The following is a 23,808-nucleotide window of genomic DNA, read 5'->3' as shown; positions in this document are numbered from 1 at the left end:
CCAGAAGAAAGAGGGAGAAAAACGTTAAGAGTCCCTGTTTTGCAGATGACATGATTCTATACCTAAGAGAGCCTTAAGATTTCAGCAAAAAACTCTCAGAACTTACATTTTCAGCAAAGTGTCAGAACACAAAATTAATGCACAAAAGCTAATAGTCTTCCTGTATGGCAATGACAAACACACCAAGAGAGATATCAGGAAAACAATCTTATTCAAAACAGCCTAAAGTTACCTTTTAATAATCGTTAAGCAAAGATATTAAAGACGTCTATAATTAAAACTGTAAAACATGGAAGAAAGAGATTAAGAAAGACGTTGGAAGATGGACAGACTGTCAAAGGCCAGCACTTCTGCCAGATGATCACCCCTAAGTGGCTTCTTTTCCACCCTCTCCTTTCCTTTGCTTTCTAACGCAGACTTCAGAACACTGTTCATTATCACCTAAGAAATTTCCCCTTGTTCAAGTATCGGTTCCTATGATGACCAGCAGAATCCTCAGAAGTAACAAGATTTACTCCATCTCCTTGATTCTTTATATATATTTTTTGTAAAATCAAATAACTAGAGGGTGTTAAAGTGGTAGGGCAGGGACCTAAGAGGCCACCCACCTGCTGGCATCCATTCCCAAGTCAACAACAACACATTCTGTGGAACTGTCCCCCTGCCTCCTCTCCTCTCCAAGGGGGTGGGGACAAAGATAGCCAAGGAATAAAGATAGGAAGACAGAATTCAGTTGTCAGTTCTTAAAGTTTTCCTGGGGAGACGTAAGGAAATATACACTCACTCTAGATAAAAGTACCAAAGACAGGTAGAAGATGGACAACTGCTCCCAGGTCCAGCTACGAGCTACTGTTCCTCAGCTACTTATAGGTTTTACGCACACGTGTGTGATTTGACCACATATCCCTGAAAAGTCCCCTACAAACCTGGGTAGCTTCAGCCTCCCAAAATATGCATATGTAGAGCCCTCCGTCAGATAATTTTTCACCTCCTATATATAACGCAATGTACCTCATATGCCTAGAATGCATCTACATTCCCAATACCTCATATAGCTAGGGGAAAATTGCCTACTGCTGGGTCACAAGGGAGTGGCTAGAAGTTCAGGTTAGAGTCTAATGGCCCTCCTTCATCCCTTCTTCCACGAGGATGTAGCAACAGGCCTGATCAAGCCGGTAGTCATAGCTACTAGGCAAGATAACAATGGCCATGTTATGTCCAGGGCCAATGTTTCACAACTTCAGGAAACACAGTAAATTTACAGGGTATTCAACTGACTTCCTGCATCAAAATCTGAATATCAGGCCGGAGAGCCAGCTAATAGTTAAAACTACTTGCTGCTCTTCAGAGGAGCCAAGTTCAGTCCCCAGCACCCACATAGCAGCTCCCAAACATCCTTAATTGTAGTCTCAGGAGTTCCAACACCCTCTTCTGACCTCCAAGAGGACCAGGAGTGCAGGCAGTGCACATGCAGGCAGACAGACATTCACGGACATCAAAGAAAATGGATCTTTAAAAAAATTAAAATCTCAAAATGTCTTTCTAATAATCAAGGAACAACTTCATGACTTATAACAAGTATAGGATGCTCATATAAAGAAGATAAAGCAACTTACATAATAAAAAGTTAAGCACCTTTATAATTTTTGTAAAGTTTAAGTTGCTGCTACCTAACGTTTTGACGAAATACAAAGACTATATCGCGTATTTCCTGAATAACTTATTTAATTACGAGTTGGAGACATTATTACAATATCTCGGGTCATTTGCTGCTTTTCTGGCCACCCAGCTCTTTTTCAGCCACAGAACAAATAACAACACAGCTCCTGTTGAAGAGAAAATGCTCCCTTCATGTTCTGCACGGCCACTCTGATTAACCATAAGGCAGAGGGTCACACACACGCAGCTGTGGCAGACATGATTCCAATTTAAACATTAACTTATGATGCTTTCCCAGGCCAGGAGAGACACAAGCATCGCCTGTCTATGATCAGGCTGCCTGGCGCTGTGCACAATGCAGCTCTTAGCGCCATCTCCCTTGGAGACCCTCAAAGGTTATATAATCAGGAAGTGCATGCTGGGCGGCTTGCCCGCACATCTCCACACCTGCATCTGTGACTCACTTTCTTGGCAAGTGCATCAAATGGGGGCGAAGGGAGCAGAAGGCCTCTCCTTTAAAAAAAAAAATCTTTTACAGTTTGAAAATTCTGGGAGTCCATTTTCTTGTCTTGTTGAACCAAACTCTTAATAAGACTATTGCACTGCGAACAGGGCAAGGGAGAGAAAAGGATGCAGGATGGATAGGTACCATGTAAACAGGAAGAAGAGCTGAGGAGAAGGGAGAAGCTGGAGGAACAGGAGGAGGAAGAGGGAATAGTAAAATGAACCCAAAGAAACAAAGACAAAAACCAATAAAAAGGACATGGAAAAGAAAAACAATGTTTTGATAAATATTTTTGCTTTTTAATGGGCAATAAATGACAATAACATTTAACTTACTTTGGGGGTGATAAGAAAAGGTCTCACTATGTAGCCCAGGTTGGTCTCATGTTTATAATCTCCCAGCTCTGCTTCCTGACTGCTGAGTAAATAAGTCTACACCCATTTAAGTTATTTTTATATGATTACTTATTTTGGCATCATATGGAGAAATATTTGTATTTTTGCTCAGGAAACCTCAGCTCTTCATTAGAGACGTCGTGTGCACTCCTGTGCACTCCTGCGCACGCCTGCGCACTCCTGCGCACTCCTGTGCACTTCTGTGTACTCCTGTGCACGCCTGTGCACTCCTGCATACTCCTGTGCATGCCTGTGCATGCCTGTGCATGCCTGTGCACTCCTGCACACTCCTGTGCACTCCTGCACACTCCTGCGCACTCCTGCACACTCCTGTGCACTCCTGCGCACTCCTGTGCACTCCTGCGTACTCCTGCGCACTCCTGTGCACTCCTGCACACTCCTGCGCACTCCTGCACACTCCTGCGCACGCCTGCGCACTCCTGTGCACTCCTGCGTACTCCTGCGCACTCCTGTGCATGCCTGTGCACACCCGTGCACTCCTCAGCACTCCTGAGCACTCCTGAGCACGCCTGTGCACGCCTGCACACTCCTGCGCACTCCTGTGCATACCTGCACACTCCTGCGTACTCCTGCGCACTCCTGCGCACTCCTGTGTACTCCTGTGCATGCCTGTGCACTCTTGCGTACTCCTGTGCACTCCTGTGCATGCCTGTGCATGCCTGTGCACGCCTGTGCACTCCTGTGCACACCTGTGCACTCCTGAGCACGCCTGTGCACGCCTGAGCACGCCTGTGTACGCCTGCACACTCCTGTGCACTCCTGCACACTCCTGCGCACTCCTGCACACTCCTGCGCACGCCTGCGCACTCCTGTGCACTCCTGCATACTCCTGCGCACTCCTGTGCATGCCTGTGCACACCCGTGCACTCCTCAGCACTCCTGAGCACTCCTGAGCACGCCTGTGCACGCCTGCACACTCCTGCGCACTCCTGTGCATACCTGCACACTCCTGCGTACTCCTGCGCACTCCTGCGCACTCCTGTGTACTCCTGTGCATGCCTGTGCACTCTTGCGTACTCCTGTGCACTCCTGTGCATGCCTGTGCATGCCTGTGCACGCCTGTGCACTCCTGTGCACACCTGTGCACTCCTGAGCACGCCTGTGCACGCCTGAGCACGCCTGTGTACGCCTGCACACTCCTGTGCACTCCTGCACACTCCTGTGCACTCCTGCATACTCCAAGTACTCCTGTGCACTCCTGAGCACGCCTGTGCACTCCTGTGCACTCCTGAGCACTCTGCGCACTCCTGTGCATGCCTGCGCACTCCTGCGTACTCCTGCGCACTCCTGCGCACTCCTGTGTACTCCTGTGCATGCCTGTGCACTCTTGCGTACTCCTGTGCACTCCTGTGCACGCCTGTGCATGCCTGTGCACGCCTGTGCACTCCTGTGCACGCCTGTGCACTCCTGAGCATGCCTGTGTACGCCTGCACACTCCTGTGCACTCCTGCACACTCCTGTGCACTCCTGCATACTCCAAGTACTCCTGTGCACTCCTGAGCACGCCTGTGCACTCCTGTGCACTCCTGAGCACTCTGCGCACTCCTGTGCATGCCTGCGCACTCCTGTGCACTCCTGTGCACGCCTGTGTACGCCTGTGTACTCCTGTGCACTCCTGAGCACGCCTGTGCACTCCTGTGCACTCCTGAGCACGCCTGTGCACTCCTGAGCACTCCTGTGCACTCCTGTGCACTCCTGCGTACTCCTGCACACTCCTGTGCATGCCTGTGCACACCCGTGCACTCCTCAGCACTCCTGAGCACTCCTGAGCACGCCTGTGCACGCCTGCACACTCCTGCGCACTCCTGTGCACACCTGCACACTCCTGCGTACTCCTGTGCACTCCTGTGTACTCCTGTGCATGCCTGTGCACTCTTGCGTACTCCTGTGCACTCCTGTGCATGCCTGTGCACGCCTGTGCATGCCTGTGCACTCCTGAGCACACCTGTGTACGCCTGCACACTCCTGTGCACTCCTGCACACTCCTGTGCACTCCTGCATACTCCAAGTACTCCTGTGCACTCCTGAGCACGCCTGTGCACTCCTGAGCACTCTGCGCACTCCTGTGCATGCCTGCGCACTCCTGTGCACTCCTGTGCACGCCTGTGTACGCCTGTGTACTCCTGTGCACTCCTGAGCATGCCTGTGCACTCCTGTGCACTCCTGAGCACTCCTGTGCACTCCTATGTCCTGTGCACTCCTGTGCACTCCTATGTCCTGTTCACTCCTGTGCACTCCTATGTCCTGTGCACTCCTGTGCACTCCTGCGCACTCCTGTGCACTTCTGAGCACGCCTGTGCACGCCTGTGCACTCCTGTGCACGCCACCTGCTCGGCACTTCCTGGGAGACGGAGCAAACACGTTATGACGCTTGCCAAGGAACTTCAGATTTTCCAGGCCTGTGGTATTCTGTACGCTAGATTAAAGTATCATCAATTGAAAACTTTCAGTTCTGTGGGTATATCATTTGCCTGCCGTGTGTAAGGCCCTGGATTTAATACCCAACACCATGACCATAATAAATAGCAACAGTGAGCGTCTTCTTCCTTTAGTACATACCACCCTCCTTTTAAATACGCCGTAATACGTGAGGACTCATCTCTACCACGCCAGTTTCCTCTTATCCCATCAAACCTGGACAATCACGCCTGACAGACGAGAGTGCTGGACTTTCTGAATATGTCCTTCCTCTTTCCTTTTTTTAAAAGACAATGTAAAAAGCAAAGAAACTGTGAGACTTTCCACGGTTGTCGTGATAGCTGGGTTTCTCTGTAGCAAATACTAACTCATGACAGTTATGGAGGGAGAGTCCAATCTCGCTCTGGGCACATGTGTGCTGTGTGTTCGCTCTCACTGTGCCCAAGGTGAGCAGTCCTGGGAAGGAACCCTGCCATAAGCTCAGGCCCTGAGGAGCTGCAGCCTGACACTGGGCACCAATGAAAACAAGAACCATTTCTGTGCAGCCTTAAAAGGCAAAGTCGAGAAACCCACCAAACATGGCACCACATGTGCGGCTTCGCCCTGCTCCACTGCAGCTGTTGGCTGCGCTAATGGAATGGTTTCACATGCGTCCTTTTGATGTATTCAGTTAATGATGGGGTGTGTGGGGCTTAATGAGCCTGCCTGGCTACGCTCCTTGCATGATGCTTGACTGTCACCACCAGGCCGGGACTGGAAGTGAGAGAAAGAAACACAAGACTCTGAAACTGGAAGACGTTTCCAAACCTACACGCTGTGAGACCTTAACACGGGCTCAGAGGACATCTGGCAGACGAGATGGGCTGGCAGACAGTGAGGACACGTGTGTAGATTTTCCTTTGATGGTCTCGAGACAGACATGATAGCCGTGTGCGATGTTGGGCACACGTATTAGCGTGCTTTGTTCACTACATTAGGTATGCACACATCAAATCACAATGTACCCATAAACACGCAGAGTTTTGGTGTGATGATTTAAGAAGTAATAGCCAACAGATTTGCAAAGTAATTAGCGGAAGTAGCACAGAGGTTAGGACAAGCCATTCATGTTTCAGCATGTTGTGCCATTGAGAGGCCCTTGTTTCTTAGGTTTATTACTTGACTATAATGGTAAGGTTAGCAGGAGGCTTTTTAATATGTATCTTGCAAATTATTCAAGGAGTTTTCCAAGGGACCTCCCGAAGGAATATCAGAAATCAAGGTCATCTGCCATTGCTTCTCCGATTGCTAGGTAGGTCCACTGGGGTTTGCCAGGCAGACTGACAGCCAGTGTCGACCGAATCTGCCAGACCCCTGGGAAGAGGCAGGCAGCCCACAAAGCCCATGCTACCCCTTCACATACTATGAAGACAAAAGGAGGGAACTCTCGGGGCTACGGGAATGTTCAAGGTGTGTTGCCAAGTTTTGATTTTGTTTTTCATCAGCTCCTTTTCAAGTTTATGGTAAGCAAACCATGGGGGACTTGCTAAATCTGGAGCCAAGGTAATATGCCATCTTTGAGAGGTGCAAACAAGTAGGGTCTGAGCAGTTTCTGAAATTTGGAGAAAATTCTGAAGGTGGAGGGTAGGAACTTCCAGTTCTAACGTTGATGAAACTTAAACCAGAGAGGATCAGAATGGTACTTCTTTGTTCTCTCTCCCTCTCTTTCCCTCTCTCTCTTTTTCCCCATCTCCATCTCTCTTTTTTCTTTCTTTCCGTCTCTCTCTTTCTCCCCCATCCCCGTCATTAGAATGTATGCTGTCTTATCCTAGCTCATGGGAGCTAAATAAAAAACTGTCGGATATTTTGTGAACTATTAAATTTAATCATTCTCAAAAGTTAAACTATATAACTTTAATTTCAGAAATTATATTAAAATCTAAGATAAGCACTTAATGCTTCCCAATGCCTCACTACTGTTCAGGATTGTGATGTCATTTGCCTGTGCAGAGCTACCTGGTGGAACACCACACGATGGTGAGCTGATGCACATCTCTGACCAGCTCTGTGTCCTACCCTGTCATGACAGGAGCTTGAAGCCGCCTGCGCCGAGATCATTTCCACCCAGCAGGTAGCACACGCTACAGACCAAAACTGCCCTCCACACAGAGCCCAGCATGTGGTACACGCTACAGACCAGGACTGCCCTCCACACGGAGCCCAGCATATAGTACACACTACAGACCAGGGCTGCCCTCCACACGGAGCCCAGCATGTGGTACACGCTACAGACCAGGGCTGCCCTCCACACGGAGCCCAGCATGTGGTACACGCTACAGACCAGGGCTGCCCTCCACACGGAGCCCAGCATGTGGTACACGCTACAGACCAGGGCTGCCCTCCACACGGAGCCCAGCATGTGGTACACGCTACAGACCAGGGCTGCCCTCCACACGGAGCCCAGCATGTGGTACACACTGCTGCAGACCAGGACTGCCCTCCACACGGAGCCCAGCATGTGGTACACACTGCTGCAGACCAGGGCTGCCCTCCACACGGAGCCCAGCATGTGGTACACACTACAGACCAGGGCTGCCCTCCACACGGAGCCGCTAATCTTCACCATCACACCGCTGACTGAAAGGCAAAGACTCCCTTTCTCTACCGTGACCATTAGAAGGGGTGAGATGGGGTTGGGGGAGGAGGGCGAGGCAGATGATGTCAGCTAGTTCTGAGGCTCACTGGAGGTGAAGCCACATGGCTAGGATATCCCATATCCCACCGGCACGCACCAATTGATAACATTTTCCTTATACGCTGTTCAATGAACCCCCAGTTTTGAAAAGTGTGGAATAAAATACACTCCCTCGTGGTTTCAGCAAAGTGAAGTTTTGGAGGAAAGTTTCTTTAAATTCGTCTCTTCACAGTTGAACAGTACTCAGAAGGGCAACACTGAACTTAAATGCCGAATTTAACTGGAGTTGATAGACTAGTCAGGAGGTCAGGATGTAGTGGGGAGAACTCGTCAGTTTGCCCTCCCGGGGAAGTCTGAGGAGCAGCTCTGAAGAGGAAACAGAAAAGCGTGAAGGGAAATAAAACTCCTATTACTGGGTCTTAACTCGGAGCTTGGCTTGCCTAAAGAGCCAACTCACCCCACACATCATGTCCAGCACAGCACAGCACAGCACAGCACCGCAGCTGTGTGCTCAACGGTGACAAGAGGCCACACTGCTGTGCTGACACAGGAACCTCAGCTGGGCTCAATAACTCAGTTCTGAGAACACACATAACACAGAGATGAAACTCTTCTCTGAAACGAGAGGCAAAGGGAGTCCCTAGGGCATTTATAATAGGCACATGAATGCACCAATGCTGGATGCTTCCAGAAACCACAAAACTCGGCAAAAGGGAAGTCTGCTTTCTAACCATCCACAGCTCCAGTGGGCAAGAACCTTGTGATCTGAGCTCAGATGAGGCAGAAAAAGAAAACAACAAGCAAATCCAAGCAACCCAACCTTTTTCCTGCAGAGGAGGAAGAAAGGATGATTTTTAGTGGCCTCTCTCATCCCGCTACGAGCTCAAAGCATCGCTGAGGAGCCGTGCGAGAGGACACACTACACATGAAGCCTCGCACAGAGGGACTCGCGTGTGAAGTGCCCTGCGCTGCTCAGTTAGCAATTGATGACAGGGTTCTAGGGATTGCAACATCCTGAGCCTGAGAGGCAAACTCCTGCTGGGATCGGCACATGATGGGACTGCGAGAGGACAGCGTGATGACAGCCACACTGAGAATTCCTGGCCGCGGCTCAGCGGCTCAGCCCTTCCTAACGAGGATGCAGAGCAAAAGAACTTCAGAAAATGCCAGTAGGATATTGGAGGGGCGCTTAGCTTGAACCAGTTTGGACAGAATGAAAAATCAGAACATGTTAGGAAAGCCAGAAACAAACCATAAACTCAAGGGACAAAATGGATGAGAGTTGTAAAAACTGACCAGCTTAAGACATCTTGAGCAAAATGGATTCATCAAGTACACTATGGAGTAAAATGACAAATAGCTAAGAAAATTTCTACCAGCCAAAGGCAATCTGAATTTCCCAAGGATTTTATCATCTTAATTTTTTTATTAAAAAAAAGCAGCATGTATTTAAGGGAGATATGTAACCTCTAAAAATAAATATAAAAATCAATGAGCAGTAATTCAATAAGAACATAATCATAGTCACTTATTTGGTTTAAAAAAACCAGACCGACAAAAAGCTTGTCGCGTGGGAATGCCCATCCATCCTAGCAAAGCACACAGGGCTGATACAGGACAACAGATCAGCAAGCGGATATGATGGAAAGGCAGGTGACAAGTAGGCTGCACTGACAACAGACACTGCACCTCGGAAAGCAACAACAGGCGCTGCACTTTGGAGAGCAACAACAGACGCTGCACCTCGGAGAGCAACAACAGACACTGCACCTCGGAAAGCAACAACAGGCGCTGCACTTTGGAGAGCAACAACAGACGCTGCACCTCGGAAAGCAACAACAGGCGCTGCACCTCGGAAAGCAACAACAGGCGCTGCACCTCGGAGAGCAACAACAGACGCTGCACCCCAGACAGCAACAACAGGCGCTGCACTCAGAGAGCAACAACAGACACTACACCCCAGAGAGCAACAACAGATGCTGTACCCCAGAAAGCAGCAACAGACGCTGCACCTCGGAAAGCAACAACAGACACTGCACCCCAGAGAACAAACATCCGTGCCTCAGGCTACCTGCCCGCTGAAGAGCAGGACTCTCACTCACTGCGTGCCCTCCAGCCAATGTGTCAGACAGAGAAGCAGACATCTCAGGATGGTCAATAGGGGACACAGTCAAGGTCTGCTTCTGTGACACTTTCAGGGCTACCCCTGCTAGCCGAGTCTCCTCCTGACTGGGATGTCCTTTCTTAGATGCAATGGCACCGTCAGCTCGAAGGCAGCCAGGGAGACCATTCTGTCTCTAGACAACCACTCATAGTTATTTTGAATTAGTTTGCATGGTCTATGCTTCAAAGGGAAATTTAAAAGTTACTGGACTGAGAGAATAAGAGTGGAGGCAATGTCACCATTGTACCCATCAGCTCTCAGGATCAGACTTGGAGTACGCACGTGGTGTCCTGAAGGCCAGAATGGGGATGACTGTGGAAGGTGGGTGGTGGGATATGAGGGATCGCTGTCCATGTCCACCCTGAGTCCACTTCACTAGCAAAAATGGATGTAACACAAGAACCCTGTTGACTGCTCAGTGATTCACAGTGCCCGGGAATGAAGCCTGGCTGCTACTCGGGATACTCTGTAACAAAAACAAGTCGTGCAGCAAAGCTCAAGAGTCATTGCCCAGCACTCAAGAAGCTAACGGTCAAGACCCTGAGACTTACATAGAGCTCTAAAGCACCCGTGGCTTCACACGCTCGCTCACATCCACCCTCACCCCTCCCCGTGTCCATACACCTTTGAGGCAATGCTGCTTGGTAATTGCTGCCATGTAAAGCGATGGCCGATGGCCGCAGAAAGCGATGGCTGTGTAAAGCAACGAGCTCTGTTCGCACACCTGGAAACACACCCCTGCCTAGAGGAGCACTTAGCTCGGAGCCCGTGAATGGAAATGTCAGGACCACCCTGAAGTGTCTAAGCCCTGTAAACACCAAGAGGAGTTAAACAATTACGGTAATGGATGGCGGTGGGCAAAGGAGACTCATCTTGCACATGGCCCCTCTTACGTCACCTTTTTTTTTTCCCAAATGAGTCTGTGGTTACAACGCCCAAGGTTTGGATAAAACTAAAGTTAGCTCATATGTTACTGAAAAATGTTGTCAGGATAATATAATTTTAGAGGAAAAGGTCTGCCTGGTCCTTTCTCTGACTGTTCTACATCTTCCCGAAAACTGGAAAAGGTAGGCGGGGCCCAGGGTCTAGCAGCAGGCTGTGTTTTGTTCACCCACAGCTTGGTGATCAGAGCCTAGGCAAAAGTAGGTATTTGTGGGCATACAAGTAAAAGTTGCTAGGCTAAGAATGGTGCTTGCTAGCACAGACAGTGAGAGAGACAATTAATAAATGGGACCTCATGAAACCGAAAAGCTTCTGTAAAGCAAAGGACACGGTCAACAAGACAAAAAACAGCCTACAGAATGGGAAAAGATCTTCCCTAACCCCACATAAGACAGAGGTCTGATCTCCAAAATATACAAAGAACTCAAGAAATTGGTCATCAAAAGAACAAATAATTCAATAAAAAACGGAGTAAAGACCTAAAAAGAGAACTCTCAACAGAGGAATCTAAAATGGCTGAAAAACACTTAAGAAAATGTTCAACATCCTTAGTCATCAGAGAAATGCAAATCAAAACAACTCTGAGATTCCATCTTACACCTGTAAGAATGGCCAAGATCAAAAACACTGATGACAACTTATGCTGGAGAAGTTGTGGGGGAAAGGGAACACTTCTGCATTGCTGGTGGGAATGCAAGCTGGTACAACCCCTTTGGATGTCAGTGTGGCATTTTCTCAGAAAATTAGGAAACAACCTTCCTCAAGACCCAGGAATACCACTTTTGGGTATATATCCAAAGGATGCTCAATTGTACCACAAGGACATGGGCTCAACTATGTTCATAGCAGCTTTGTTTGTCATAGCCAGAACCTGGAAACAACCTAAATGCCCCTCGATCAAAGAATGGATAAGGAAAATGTGGTACATTTACACAATGGAGTACTACACAGTAGGAAAAAAAATCCGACATCTTGAAATTTGCAGGCAAATGGATGGAGCTAGAAAACATTATTTTGAGTGAGGTAACCCAGACCCAGAAAGACAATTATCATATGTACTAACTCATAAGTTGTTTTTAAACATAAAGTAAGGAAAACCAGCCTACAAATCACAATCCCAGAAACTTAGACAACAATGAGGACTCTAAGAGAGACATGCATAGATCTAATCTACATGAGAAGTAGAAAAAGACAAGATCTCCTGAGTAAATTAGGAGCATGGAGAACTTGCGGGAGGGTTGAAGGGGAAGGGAGAGGCAGGGAGGGGAGCAGAGAAAAACGTAGAGCTCAATAAAAATCAATAAAATAAGAATGGTTTGTGCGATTGCTGGTCTAATTGCTATTTGGTTTGTCTTGATCACCTGTTGCTCTGGTTGTGGAGAGGGAGCAGCAGCATCAGGGATAAATACATGGACACTTGGAGAATTCCCAGGCGGGTCACGCTGTGCAATCCACTGTGGCCACTGGATCCACACTGTCTCATATTACCCAAAAGGAGATGAAGAAGGATGAAGTAAAATGTGTCTGCATGGGTGTATGAACAAACTCTGCACTATGTTACAGCTACGACTTCCTAAGATCGCCAACGCATGTGTGTAGGTCTTGTGACATTTATCAACTCAGCTTTTGTGTTTCCTTTCGTGAATGTTGAAAACACAAAAATGGGTGGCAATACAGCTCGGGAGATGGCTGTCATCAAAATGCTTATCACAGGACTTTGAATGTTTGAGTTTAGACCCCAGTACCCACTGTGAGAGCACAGTATCCCTAATTCCAGTGCTGGGGTAGGCAGTCAGATCCTGGGAGCTAACCAGGGGCCATCATCAGTGAGAGGCCCTGTCTCAAGAGAAGGTAGAAAGAGATGGAGGAAGACACACATCAGCCTTGTCCTCCTCCCTCAGAGCTGATGACAGTGTTCTGAATTCCCAGGTCACATGAACTAACTTATTTACTGGGCCTCTGAAGGGACATCACTGAAGGAGTGTGGAACAGGAGCAAGTCAGGCTCTTGCCACAGTATTGGGCCAGAGAGTGCTGTCAAGTCAGTGATGAAGGGAAATGTCCGGGGTGGGACTTCCAATTATCAAGACAGAACCTCGTTATGGTTGGAAAGATCGGAAAGATCTCAAATTTAGTCTGAAGCTGTTAATGTGAACAAAATGGAAAAGAACCAATTTTGTGTGTAAGGGGTTGTCATCAAAAGAAAGATTTATTTTGTGTTAAAAAAGACTAAAAGGAAAGACGTTTTTGGCTTAAAAAATAGAAAAAATAAAATAGGTCCCTCATTTCTAGTGTATTTCAAAAGATTTATTTTAAAAATTATTAAAATATTTAAAACTCACCAACTGTTATTTACCAGTAAAGGAAGAGAACATTTCCTCTCCCCCATGACTCCACTGTATCTGTTTTGTTTCCAACACAACTGGATTAAGTCAGCAGCTCTCGCCCTCCTGAGAGAGCCAGCATCTCCAAGGACACTGGTCTCATTGTGTTCCGAGGACCCACAGTAGAAAACACTCTTCTTATTTTTTAAAGATTATAATAATATAAATACATCATCCCCTCCCCTTTCTCTCTCCAAACCCTCCCATATGGACAGATATTCTTGCTCTTTCAAATTCATGGTCTCTTCATTTTAATTGTTGTTAAATATAGCTATGTGTGTGCACATACATCTATATTCTTATTGCACAGCTATACCCTGCTCAGTCTGTATAAGGCTGCGTGTGTGTCTGTTGACCTGGGGAGGACTGCTTTTCCTGCTCTTCACATTCTTTATGCTCCTGCAGTTCTTTGTGGAGGGCTGCGGTCTGGTGGGCTCTCCCACTTTGGGATGCATATTGTTGTTGTCCTTGCTCAGCTCCTGTGGAGGCAGCCGCGTTTGTGAGACTTTAAGGGTGTGGCTTCTGACATTACTAGGAGACACCATCTCACAGGAAATTCTGAGAGATTCTTAGCAGAGTGTGGTTCTAGTTGGGGTAGCTTCATTCATATTGTAGTCTGACCCAGAATGAGTTGTAGCAGTGGCTAAGGCAGTGGCGGTGGCTAAGGCGGTGGCGGTGGCTAAGGTGGTGGCTAGGGTGGCGGCTAAGATGGTGGCGGTGGCTAAGGTGGTGGCTAAGACAGTAGTGGCTAAGCAAACAGTCCTTGACTTAAGAGCTGTGTTTCTTCTATTTTCTTCAATTACTACAAGTTCTTGTTTCTTTCCCTGTTATCCAAACAATTAACAGAACTTTAATTAAATATTGGCCCTGAGAACAGCAAGGTTTATTTCTTCTCTAGGTTGCTCTGAACTGCATACAAATGTTCTCACTGTCATCATCTGTACAGTCCCTGGAAATTCACATGGGGCACAAGAACTTTTGTACAGAGAAGAAAGCAAAGGACAGCAGAGGCCCTGACCTCATGGCTGAACGTGGGCAACTCTCCTGGGAAGCCTGCAGCACCCTGGCCCTCAGTGTGTGCAGCTATCCTTCCTCAAGCTTTTTTTTTTCAAGCTCTGATACCTGTGCTTAACTCGCTATTAAAAACCTTGCCTGGAATGGTGATGGTGCCATTAGTCCAGGTGGATCTCTGTGAGGTTGAGGCTGGCCTAGTATATACATCTATTCCAGGCCAGCTAAGACTACATAGTGAGACACTGTCTCAAAAACAACACAAAAAGACCTTTCTGAATAGAGTCCAACCTTCCTTCAAAAACAAGCACTCAGCTTTGCTCCCTAGCTGTGTGACCTGGCCCAGCAAGTGCTGGCGATGCCTGATTTCCATCCTCAGAACACATGGTAGAAGGGAAGAACTGGCTCCTGGAAGCTGTCCTTTGACTGCCTCACAAGCATGCTGTGCCACGTGTATGCCTTTGTACGTGTGCGTGCGTGCATACACACACAAACACACACAGAGAATAATAAATCATAATAAAATTTAAAAATGAAAATGATACAAGTAAAAACATCTCATATGCTTACTGTGGGTTATATATATAGTAAATGTAAAGCAGAATGCACAACCATTCAAAATTTGTGTGTAGAAGTATCAACGTGACTTGCACTTCATGGCATCTCAGCTTTGTCACCAGGTCCTGTGGCTCTCCCATTTTCCACTGAAGCTAACTGCCAGGCTTTTAAGGGACCCCTTCACTCTGCCCTGGAGACTCTCTCCCATGCGATTTCAGCCACATCTTTAGACAGATAATTGTTATATTTTCGCCCAGCATTTCTAGAAATTGTGTGGAGGTGTTTCAAGTCCTCTGGCTGCCAACATCCCAGAGAGAAAGTCTCAGAAGGACAGGTCCACCATTTTCTTTTGTGATAGCCACAACAAGCACCACACATACAATATTCTTTCTACCTTCTGAGCCTAGGAAACAAAACATAAGCACCTGTCTTGCCTCACAGTTGCCTTTCCTGAGAATTTGTTACTGTTTCCCCTGTGCGATCCTGGATTTGTTACTGTTTCCCTTGTGGGAGCCTAAATTTGTTAACTGTTTCCCCTTGTGCTAGCCTGGATTTGTTACTGTTTCCCCTTGTGGGAGCCTGGGTTTGTTACTGTTTCCCCTGTGAGAGCCTGGATTTGTTACTGTTTCCCTTGTAGGAGCCTGGATTTGTTACTGTTTCCCCTGTGAGAGCCTGGATTTGTTATTGCTTCCCTTGTAGGAGCCTGGATTTGTTACTGTTTCCCTTGTAGGAGCCTGGATTTGTTACTGTTTCCCTTGTGGGAGCCTGGATTTGTTACTGTTTCCCTTGTAGGAGCCTGGATTTGTTACTGTTTCCCTTGTTGGAGCCGGGATTTGTTACTCTTTCCCCTTGTGCAAGACTGGATTTGTTACTGCTTCCCCTTGTGTGAGCCTGGATTTGTTACTCTTTCCCCTTGTGCGAGCCTGGATTTGTTACTCTTTTCCCTGAATGAGCCTGGCTTTCCAATTTACACTCTATTTTCACATCTCTCTACAATAAGAAATTAGCATTTAAAATGTGCCCAGCTGAAGAATGACATAAAAAAACCCACTAAAGAGCTTATAATTCAAAACTATTAAACACACAAAGAAAGAATTCACTATGTCAGCAAAACTAAAAATTAGTTCTTCCAAGAACTACAAATCATGGAATTATTGAATACTGTGGCAGCCAGCCTCTAGGGTGGTGCCTATAAAGAGTGACTCTTGATAACTGTGCTTTCTCCTCTTCTTCCTCTTCTCCTTCTCCTCCTCCCTCCCCTTTCTCTCTCCCCCCTCTTGCTTTTTTGAGAGAGGGTCCCATTACATAGCTCTGATTGTCCTAGAACCCCCTCTGTAGACCATTCTGGTTTTGAACTCACAGAGCTCCACCTACCTCTGCCTCAAAGAGCTGGGATTAAAGGCATGTGTCACCATACCAGGCTGTCATGCCTTTTCTTGGTTTCTACCCCAGGTATGGACACAATGTGTGACTTGCTTCTAACCAATAGCACACAGCAATAGAGTGATTTGTGTGTGAAGACAAGTACACAATTATATTGAGTGTAAAGGTAACACCCACCTTGCTAAGGAGCTCTCCTCTGGGGGAATGGACAAATGAGCTGTCACATTGGACATAATCATATACAGAGAGCCATGTGGTGCAGCTCCAAGTATGGCTTCTAGTTCACAGTCAGCAAAAACTCTCAGCGAAGTAACTTACTGGGAACTGAACGTTACTAACAACCACATGAACATTAAAGCAGACCCTTCACCTGCTGGTTCCATGGTGGAAACTGCCCAGTCTTTATCTCAGAAGACCTAGCACTGTGGCACCCTGAATCCTGGCCCACAGAAACTGATAGAACAAATGTGTATTGTTCTGATTCACAAAGTTTGTGATAAAACTATCATGCAGGGATAGTAGCACAGCTAAAGACACAAGCTCTAAGTGATTCAGAGCACAAAGAAATTTAAAAATGTGGGGAGCAGAAAAAATACCAGTAAAAATTATAAAACACAAATATAATGTTTAAGAATAAAAAATCATAGCTGGGCATGGTGCCACCAGTCTTTAATCCCAGGCAAAGGTGGACACATCTCTAAGAATTCCAGGCTGATCTACATAGTAAGTTCTAGGCCAGCTAAGACTATATAGTGAAACCCTGTCTCAAAAAACAAACAAAAAACCAAACAAACAAAAAAAATAAAGCTTTATGAATAGGAGACATAACTAAACCCAATGGGTGGGTTGCTTAGCAAAATGAATTACAAAGCACCAGCAGGTTCAGACAGGGAACCCAGGACATGACAGAATGCACAGGTGTAAACACTGGAAGAAATACCAGGTGGGGATCGCCCAGAACCAATCGAAAGTGTGATTCCTGAGACTCGAGAAGCAGCTGAAGCCTAAGGAAGGGCGTGGCAGTAAGCACACTGTGGTGAAACCCAGAGCTCTAAAGTCAGAGGGATGGTCGGTCGTAAGGCAGTGAGGAAAGGCATCCTACACAGACAGCAGCGACTGGACACTAACGTCTTCACAACGCTGAGAGAAAACAGTCTATGGTCGGGAAGAAGGAGGCAATCAGCGGAGATGAAAGGGACAAGATGGTAACGGGGGTGGACATGATCAAATACATGATAGGCACATGTGGAAATGCCTCAGCACAAAGAGCAAAGCCACCAAGTCCTTACTCTCTACTGAGCTAAGTCATCAGAATAAAATGGACATTTTCAGGCAAATGAAATCTGATTTTTTTTAATTGCCTTCTTTCCCCTTCTACAAACTTAGTTTCTATTTATTTATTAAAGTGCTGCAGATTGAACCCAGGGTCTCACACATGCCAGGCAAGCACTTGCCAAGGAGCCAGATTCCAAGCTGTGTTTCTTATTTTCCTGAATCTTGTGTATGTTGGTGTGCATGCGTTGGAAGATTGTCCAAGACTGAAGCTATGTGAGGAGATTTTTGAGCACTTGTGAGAAAACTCTAAGGAACCAGGACAAGAGTCTTATGGCTTCAGTTTCTTGTGGAATTGGTCTTGGATTATGTTTTTGTGCTCCTCCCTGCTAGAGCAGATAGAAGTGATTTTAATTCAAATTATTCATTACAACCGGCTATTGTTTTTAGTTTATATTCCTCTATGGAAAAATATGTTTTTGCTGCACGCAGCTTGTCTACCACGAGTGGCTTGTCCCTGTGACTGTCCACTTTACTCAGGTGACTCCTCTTAGCCCTCAGAGTACAAACTGTCTGATGCTCTGAATAAAGCTGGCAATTGCATGAGACTTTAGTCTGCCCCATTATTGGCTCTACTCTCCCAGGTTCCGCCTCCTCTAGAATAATGAACATGCATGTATATTTATAAGCATATCTAATATGAATCTATCGTATATATTTGCTATATTTTAAAATATCTATGCTTTTGCTAGAGAGGGTGGTAGATTCTAAATGCAGCTTTTATTGCAACATACATTTTCTTAGAAAGATTTCAGGACACAGTTACAGGAGGCAGCAGCATTCTGTGGTCAGTCTTCTAGCTAAAACAAGCATGCTAAGTGAATCAAGGCACAGAATCCAGGCTGTGTGGCCCTCTAGAGGCGGGGCGTACCTATATACTGCCAAGACCACCATTCGTTTCTAACTGAAGTCGTGTAGAGGAGACCTCAAGGGCTCATGCGTCATGCTAAATCCTTATTACTGAATTTCCCCTATCTATCTGCTACTATTCCTATACTACTACTTGGGGGAATAAAACTATGTATACAGAAAACCACGTGGGTTCTTTAGCACCAACTCCTAGGCTCTTAGTGGGTAGCTTGGCAGACACATGAAAATGATAGAAAACCAAGTTCATGGCACATTCACCATTCAGTGGCGATAAACAATAATGCCCTATGTTACAGATCCAAAGATCTATATTATAAATGAAACTTTGAAGAAAGCCACACAGGGTGTCTATTGGCACTAAATGAGTGATATTTCATTCTGTAAAACAAATGGATAACATAGACAATTCCTGTCTAGATAAATGAAAACTTGGCGTAATAAAACCCAAACTAGTTGAAATAGTTGTTAGTCCTACCAAGAATAAAAAAGTAAATCAACTATAGGTACAAGATTAAAATATATGTTTTTTAAGAAATCACATGAATTCTCTCCTTTTATCTCTCCCTGTTCAGTCCTATAGGAGAGTGCTCTACCCTGGCCTGCTCCTCACATGCCTGCCTTGACTCCCAAAAGCAAAGCTTGGGGGAACCCTTCTACGTCTTGGCAGTCCCCAGATAGAGCAATCCATTTCTGAATAACCCAGACTACCCATTTCTGAGCCAGGCAGAGTTAACTGAAGAAGAGCATTGCTAAGAACCAGGAAGCCTACGAAGCCACAAAATCTCCTTCTTCATTTGTCTATGAAACCTGGTTGATAATAGCAAAGGATCCCACTTCACTGCGCAGCTGAAGACTTTGCAGGAGTACCCTTTGAGGAAGACAACATAATAAAACTAACAGATGGTGCTGCAGCAGACGGGGGCAGCGGGTTAGGGAGGAGGGTAAACAGCGCGTTACAGGTAAAGGATTAACAAGCAGAACTGTGTGGTCTCAGAAAACGGTACTGGTAAATTAGAGATTCATTTCATGATTTCATGGAGACATCTGGCCTATGTCGGAGCTGCAGGCCTTATTCTCACGGCAAGAAGCACGAAGCTGTCACTGAGCCACAAAGCGAAGGCACCCATGCTGGAGTTGAGGGAGGGGGAGCAGCCAGACATCCAGCAGTGCACTCTGGTGTCCTGAGCAAGACTATAAAATAATAAATAATAGATGACACTAGCTCCCTGGAGAGCATCTGCGGGGAGGATCCTCTGGGCTGGGTTATTTGGGGTTACAAGAACCATCAAGAGATGAACAGAGCAGGTCCACATTTGTCTAATCTTGGAAACCTTGCTCCATAAAAGATCTGAAGAACCTAAGAATAAAATCTCAAAAAATCAGCTCAAGTCATAATTCTGTCCTCATCCCCACCTCCTGACACTGCCCCCCTGCAAGAGGCTACTCTCTCTGTCCCCATTTGCAGAGGATCTTCTGTTCTTCTGGTTTTTTGTTGTTATTCCTGCCCTATTTTGCTTCAGGGTGGTCTTGAAAGGCTCTCTCCTCCGCCCTCAGAGTGTCTGCTCATATGGTATGTAGATGGAAGCCCAGACGCCTGCGTGGGGCCCTCACACGCACAGCGAGGTGCCAGCAGCCTGGCACATCCGACAGCTGACATCTGCAGGAGGCTCGGGGAGCCCCAGTCAGAACTCTGGCTCCTGGTCACTGCGGTGATCCACCGCACATCCACTCTCTGTTCTCGGTTCCCACAGGCAAACCTCAAAGGTATGTGCCGGAGGGAAAGAGACGAGGCCTTCTTTATTGGAAGAACAAATAGTTGGCAGGAAAAGAAAACAAAGCAAACCAAATAAAACAGATAAAACGGGAAACTTATAAATCAGATTATAAAACAACACTCTGACTACTTTTAAGTGGAGCCCTCCTTGGGCAGTGATTGGTCCCAGTAACCCAGCTCTCTCTCGCCTGGGGCCGGACAGCGCTCATTTTCCAGAGTTAACTGCTACTTACTTGGGCTTGCTTGCACACTTTGAAAGGCTGAAGTGTGTCTTGGTAGAACAGCTGATGATAAGCCTGTAGGTCAAACCAAAAGTACACACTGTGCTTCCACAGCTGCAAGGGAGAAGTACAGAAATCACCACCATCTCTCAGCAAGGCCCTCAGAGCTGGCGCTCCGTACGTGTGTATGAGCGCTTAGGTCCCCGCTGCGGCCACAAATGACGAGATATTTACTGATATTGTGGGTTGAACACTGTATTTTTGCACGTAACCCTCCCATAGAGTTGGTCATTAAAATAGTGAATGTTTGAAAATAGTGATGAACACCGAAATTGCGAGCATTCTAGTTGGCAGTTAAAAAGCCTGAAGTACAGCATTTGGGTAAATGCGCGTCCCAAAAGAGTCAAAGAGTGACCACTAAGCCCGTCAATCACACTCGTCTGGGGCATACAAATAACGATTTTTAAAACATCTCTGGAAACCATTTTACCTCGATTCAGCATGATTTATGGTTGCTAGGATGATTAAAAATCAAGTATTAATAAATTAAACATGGCATAGTAAATTGAGATTAAATCATATAATTAACTATAGTCTGTAATATATGTCAATATTTATCTGCATTTCACTTCTCTTTGTAATTTTAGCAGGGGGGCCTAAACCAAAGAGAATTACAATTCAGTTGGATGGTTAAAGATTTAATTAATATCAAGTGTGGATTTAAATCTATCAGACGGGAATTTGAAAATCAGACATATTTATAAGAACACCAAGTCATTTCAATGCCACTTATTTTTAAATCAAGCAAAATTGTAAATCCAGATTTTAAATAATTATTTTCTACCTTGTTCCCTGAATCTTCGCAAAATTTAGTGAAGAAGAATCCAGCTCTGTTTTCAACATACAAAGACTGTAACAAGTTTTCCATGTCAAATCCTCCCAAGGCTCCAACATCGGATGTAGTTTTAACCTAGATAATGAAACAGAAGTTCGTTATCCCCCCCAAACACAACACGCTTCTTCATGGCCCTGTACAAGAGGGTTTCATAAATTCTGCTGGATTACCATTTTATGTTTGTAACCAATCTGTAATTAATGCAATGTGCTTGCATCTGACTGTCATGGAAGATTCGTTTATGAAACTCAGTTATGGCAGGAGAATCCATTCTGTTATAAACCACTGTGATCCCAAGCCCAATATGAGCATGGCTCCCTGACCTCAATGACATTCATGTTTCGGGCACAATGGCTCCCAGTCTCCCTTGGTGGCCTGTTACCTACGTACTCACTGTTATTTTAGCTACACGTGGGTTATAAAAAGAACCATCTCCAAGGCCTCTCTCAGCACTGCTCGTTAACAGGGACAGGTGGACAGTCTCGCTCCCACAGGTCATGGCCTTCAGAGTGGAAATGGCCATGGAGGTTCTCATAAAACTCTGCTGTTTACGGCTTCTCTGCCAACAGCGTTAGTAACCCTAGTACCATCCCTGAGACCAGGAGAGCTGGCTCTGTCTCAAGCACGTGAGTGACTCCAGAGTATGACCAAGACCGTTCATGGAAACTCATTTATTTTATGGGATGCAGACTTCTCCCTCCCCAAGCAAACACAATGGCTGCGAGTTCAAGCGAGCACTCTGTTCTGTTCATCTACTGATAAGGGTTCCCAGGGGACATGAGATCTTCATCTAAAGGTTCACATAATACACCTGCTTTGGATGCTTCCTGTCAGGGTAGCTGTACTCTGGAAACCCTTGTGTGTGGTAGTTTGAATGGGCCCCATTAAGCTCATAGGGAGTGGCACTATTAGGAGTGTGGCCTTGCTGGAGGAAGTGTGTCTCTTGGAGCAGGCTTTGAAGTATCATATATGCTCAAGCCATGCCCAGTGTCTCAGACCACTTCCTGTTGCCTGCAGGATCAGGATGTAGCTCCTTCTCCACTCTCAGCTCCTTCTCCAGCACCATGTCTGCCTGCATGCCGCCATGTCCCACCATGAAGATAAAGGACTAAACCTCTGAAACTGTAAGCCAGCCCCATTAAAAGTTTTCCTTTATAAAAGATGTGGTGGTTGTGGTGTCTCTTCACAGCAATAGAAGCCCTGACTAAGACACTGCCTTCATTTAAAAAAAAAAATTTGAGATTTCCAGGACATGAGATCCAGTGTTATTTTAGAAGGGGGGTCTCTGTGAGCTTGAGACCAGCCTGGTCTACAGACAGCCAAGGCTACACAAAGAAACCCTGTCTTAAAAAAACAAAACAAACAAACAAACAAACAAAAACAAAAAAAGAAACAAAGAGAAAAAAAAGAAAGAGATAGAAAGGAAAAAGAATGATCAAGACCAGTGTAAGACTGAGAAGACCAACACTACCAAAAAACAAACAAACAACCCCCCCCCCCCCACAAAAAAAAACCACCGGTGCAGATTTTGTGGGAAAATTCCTTTGCAACTAAAAAACAAACTGTGTTGTTTAGTAGAGAAAAAAATTGTAAGTTTTTTTTTTAATCTCTAAAATTAGGGACTTGATTAAATGAGGACCATGGCTATTCAGTCCTTAAAATACTTACATTAAGCTCTTCTGTATAAGTGTACTTTCTGTCAAGCTGGGGCTTCAGACACTCAGAGATGTCAGTAAAAGATGTCAAACGAACAACCGTGCTGCCCTCTGAGATCCACTTGGACCTAAAGTGTAGACAAGAGAGCCAACTGGTCAATCCACGCTACCGGTATCAGAGAACTTCCTCAAGTGTTGGTGACTGGGTAGAAACACATAATTGATGTCAGGTTTGACGGTGGAGCATGAAATGCTTCCCTAAAACTGTGACCAGCAAGGCCAGGTGGTAAGCAGCACCTGGAAAAGTATTTTGAAAGTGAAAATGAACCAATTAATACAGATCACCCTTCTAACTCTTTGTTTTGAGAGAAATGTAGTTTGCGATCTGTTATCCCAGCTGCTTGAGAAGCTAAGCAGGAGGTTAAGACCGGTCTGGACTGCCCCATGAGGTCAAGGCAGGCCTGGGATGGACCGAGACCTGCTCTCAAAATAAAGAGCAAACACTGCAGGCTTGAAAAGATGCTCCAGTGGTTGAGTGTGTGTTTCTCTTGCTAGGAGACCCAGGTTCGGTTCCCCACACCCCTTTCGTCTTCCAGGACACCATGCCGGCCTCAATGTGTATCACCCGTTCCTCAGAGGCCTGCTGGTCTCTTCTGGTTCCTTACCAACTCCACCTTCACTAGAAGCTCAGTAGCTCCATTTTCCTTGTGTGCGTCCTGGGCTCCAAACCCTTCCTTCCAGGGTCATAAATATCTCAAGCACACTTTATTTTTTTTTTAATATTTATTTATTTATTATGTATACAATATTCTGTCTGTGTGCATGTCTGCAGGCCAGAAGAGGGCACCAGACCTCATTCCAGATGGTTGTGAGCCACCATGTGGTTGCCGGGAATTGAACTCAGGACCTTTGGAAAAACAGGCAATGCTCTTAACCACTGAGCCATCT

General features: G+C 46.1%; 1 protein-coding gene across 1 annotated transcript in view; it reads right to left on the bottom strand.

Annotated features, from left to right (window-relative positions):
• Nucleotides 1-23,808, bottom strand: part of Rgs22 (regulator of G protein signaling 22) — a 95,517-nt gene that overhangs the window by 28,013 nt on the left and 43,696 nt on the right. Inside the window, exons 12-14 of the mRNA XM_041637479.1 lie at nt 22,874-22,988; nt 21,155-21,280; nt 20,323-20,424 (exon numbers count right to left, since the gene is read on the bottom strand). Of these exons, the coding sequence (XP_041493413.1) occupies nt 20,323-20,424; nt 21,155-21,280; nt 22,874-22,988 (343 nt within the window). The remainder of the gene's footprint in view (nt 1-20,322; nt 20,425-21,154; nt 21,281-22,873; nt 22,989-23,808) is intronic.

The sequence above is a fragment of the Microtus oregoni genome, unplaced genomic scaffold (assembly GCF_018167655.1).
Source record: "Microtus oregoni isolate MIOR12 unplaced genomic scaffold, Mior012 000053F_ref0000044, whole genome shotgun sequence".
NCBI lineage: Eukaryota > Metazoa > Chordata > Mammalia > Rodentia > Cricetidae > Microtus > Microtus oregoni.
The sequence above is the reverse complement of the archived record's forward strand: the minus strand, read 5'-3'. Positions and strand labels throughout refer to the sequence as shown.